General features: G+C 27.7%; 1 protein-coding gene across 1 annotated transcript; it reads left to right on the top strand.

Moving 5' to 3' along the window:
• The first annotated feature begins 1,360 nt into the window (after window positions 1-1,360).
• LOC125863704 (dirigent protein 22-like) lies at window positions 1,361-2,023 on the top strand. Its single transcript, XM_049543734.1, has one exon. The coding sequence runs from the start codon at window positions 1,407-1,409 to the stop codon at window positions 1,980-1,982; it is 576 nt and encodes a 191-aa protein (XP_049399691.1). The 5' UTR covers window positions 1,361-1,406; the 3' UTR covers window positions 1,983-2,023.
• Window positions 2,024-2,780: the final 757 nt, after the last annotated feature.

The following is a 2,780-nucleotide window of genomic DNA, read 5'->3' as shown; positions in this document are numbered from 1 at the left end:
CATCACTTTTTACATTCATATAAGGTGTTTTTGTAAACAAATAAGTTGTTCTTACAATTTATGCAATTCATACTATTTTGAATGCAACAAACCAAACACTCATAAAAAATTAATCTCAACATAATTTATTTCATTATAACTAATTTCAGCAAAATATATCTCGTCTTACTTAGTCTATCATAGTATTCAAATCAAACGACTCCTTAAAATTGTGCTCAAGTCTATTATAAAATGGTAATTTCTTCTAGCGCCACCTATTTTGATAGTAATAGAACAAATTATCAAAAATCATAATCTTGTTATATTTTCTTAATCAAGACATTTTCTTGCAACATAGTCAAAGAAGATAATAAATAGTTATAGTTGATAGACTCACAAGTCAAGTAGACTTTGATCATATGACAATGAGAGTCTGATTTTTATGCTTGATCCGCCCATAGTGTAAATGGATTTTTACATAATGATCAATATTTATAATTTAAACCTATTCTAAAAAGTTAGTGCACGTATATATATATATATATATATACCGTTTAACAAATGATGCATATTTAATTTTTTTATTAACATATATATATTTACTTAATTGAAAAAAACTATAATATTAGATTTTTAACTTACAAAATGTCAGATGACTTTATAAAATTATTTTGTATATATACTGTCTAACAAATGATGCATATTTAATTTTTTTATTAACATATATATATTTACTTAATTGAAAAAAATTATAATATTAGATTTTTAACTTACAAAAAGTCAGATGACTTTATAAAATTATTTCACCCCTGTTTACACCTAGAAACCCGACACAAATGAAAAAAAATAATTCAATTCCTCTTATACTCAGTCACAAAATGGGGTTGGAGATCGAATCTGAATACATGAAGGATTGAATTTTTTAGTTGGTCCGGTTTGGATGGGTAAACAAATTAGCTGAGGTAATATTTTTTTTAGCCACATGACATTATTAGAATTTAAAATTTAGATTTAAGATATTCAATTTAGTTTGTCAACGACAAGAGTAAATATATTATTTGTTAAATGATGAAGATATATATTCACCATTTATTAGACGAAAAGGGCATATATAATATGTACACTACTTTATGTGGTGTAAAACATAAAATTGAGGGGTATATTTTTTCTATTATGCTAACTTGATGGTGTAAAATAAATAATGGAATGTCTTATTTCTGCCTGAGCTTTCCGATCAATCAATTCCCTATTTCAGGACATCTTTGTTAGGTAGGCCAAGAAGTGTCATTGTCCAAAATTTTATAATTTTCCAAGTGGGGATAGTTAAAATATGGAAATTTGGGCCTTCTTAACTTATAAAAACAAGTATCCACACACCATATCATTCCATTCTCCACCAAGTGACTCAAAGAATTTGCTTCCATTCCATGGCCAAACTAATACTCCAAATCTTCACCATTTCCATCTTCCTTTCTCTGGTGGCCTTTCCGGCCACCGGAGAAGAAGATACTTATATTTTTGGAAAATCCATAAACAAAAAACCCACAAGGTTAAAAAAGGAAAAAGTCAGTCATTTTCGATTTTATTGGCATGATATTCTAAGTGGTTCAAAACCAACATCAATGATGATTATTCCACCATCTAAAAACACAACAACAGGTTTTGGGCAAATGAATATGATAGATAATGCCTTAACCTTAGGACCAGAATTAAGTTCCAAGATTGTTGGAAGGGCGCAAGGGTTTTATGGTGCTGCTTCACTTAATGATGTTGGTTTAATGATGGTTATGAATTTTGCTTTTATTGAAGGGAAATATAATGGAAGTACTTTTACTATACTTGGTCGGAATCCAGTGTTTGAGAAGGTGAGAGAGATGGCGGTGATCGGAGGGAGTGGGCTTTTCCGATTTGCTAGAGGATATGTTGAAGCTAGTACTCATTCATGGGATTTCAAAACTGGAGATGCTACTGTTCAGTATGATGCTTATGTCTTGCATTATTGAGGTTTTACTAATTTTATATGTTTTCATCGTGTTGAGATGTAGTCTACACAAATTTTAAGAATTGTTTAAGAATATATTTTGTATTATTGTTCCAAAATTATTCATAAAAAGGGTAGACATTTGTTGACTTTTTACTAATTAAATATGTACTATTTTCGTTCCTTTTAAAGTTTTTATTATTTGATCTTATTCTTTGCTTGAAAAAAAAACCCCGATACTTGTATATATTCAAAGAGAACACAAAGTATGGCTTACTTATTTTATTTAAGTGTATCATATCAACTTATTTTCGATACTTTTAAGTCAAAAGAATTTTAAATACTTTTACAGTGTTTAAAAACACTAAAACAAATATTATAATTATTTATTTTTAAGTTAAAATAATAAAAATAAATTAAAAGTGATAACATAAGAATCGTAACTTATAGTTTATGCTTATAATTAATCATAGGTTATAAAAGTATGTCCAAACAAACTCTATATACATTTTCTAAAATGGCTCCACCATGCTAAAGTATAGACTATACAGTATTGGTATCCTGGAAAAGACCGAAGACCCATTCGGGTGTCATCATCAATTATTTTATTTTTTATATTACTCCCACTGTTCCTAGTTACTTGTCTATTTTTGAATTGATACACTATTAAACAAAATATTTATTGATATAGTGAGTTTATCATTTTACCCTTATTAATTATGAAGTGCATAAATTTAAAAACTTAAGATTTTCAAAAAGTTGTACATATTTCAAAGTAATTAATTGAGGGTATAATATGTGAAAACAAATTATCCTTTCT

Source organism: Solanum stenotomum, chromosome 1 (genome assembly GCF_019186545.1).
Source record: "Solanum stenotomum isolate F172 chromosome 1, ASM1918654v1, whole genome shotgun sequence".
Lineage (NCBI taxonomy): Eukaryota > Viridiplantae > Streptophyta > Magnoliopsida > Solanales > Solanaceae > Solanum > Solanum stenotomum.
The sequence above is the reverse complement of the archived record's forward strand: the minus strand, read 5'-3'. Positions and strand labels throughout refer to the sequence as shown.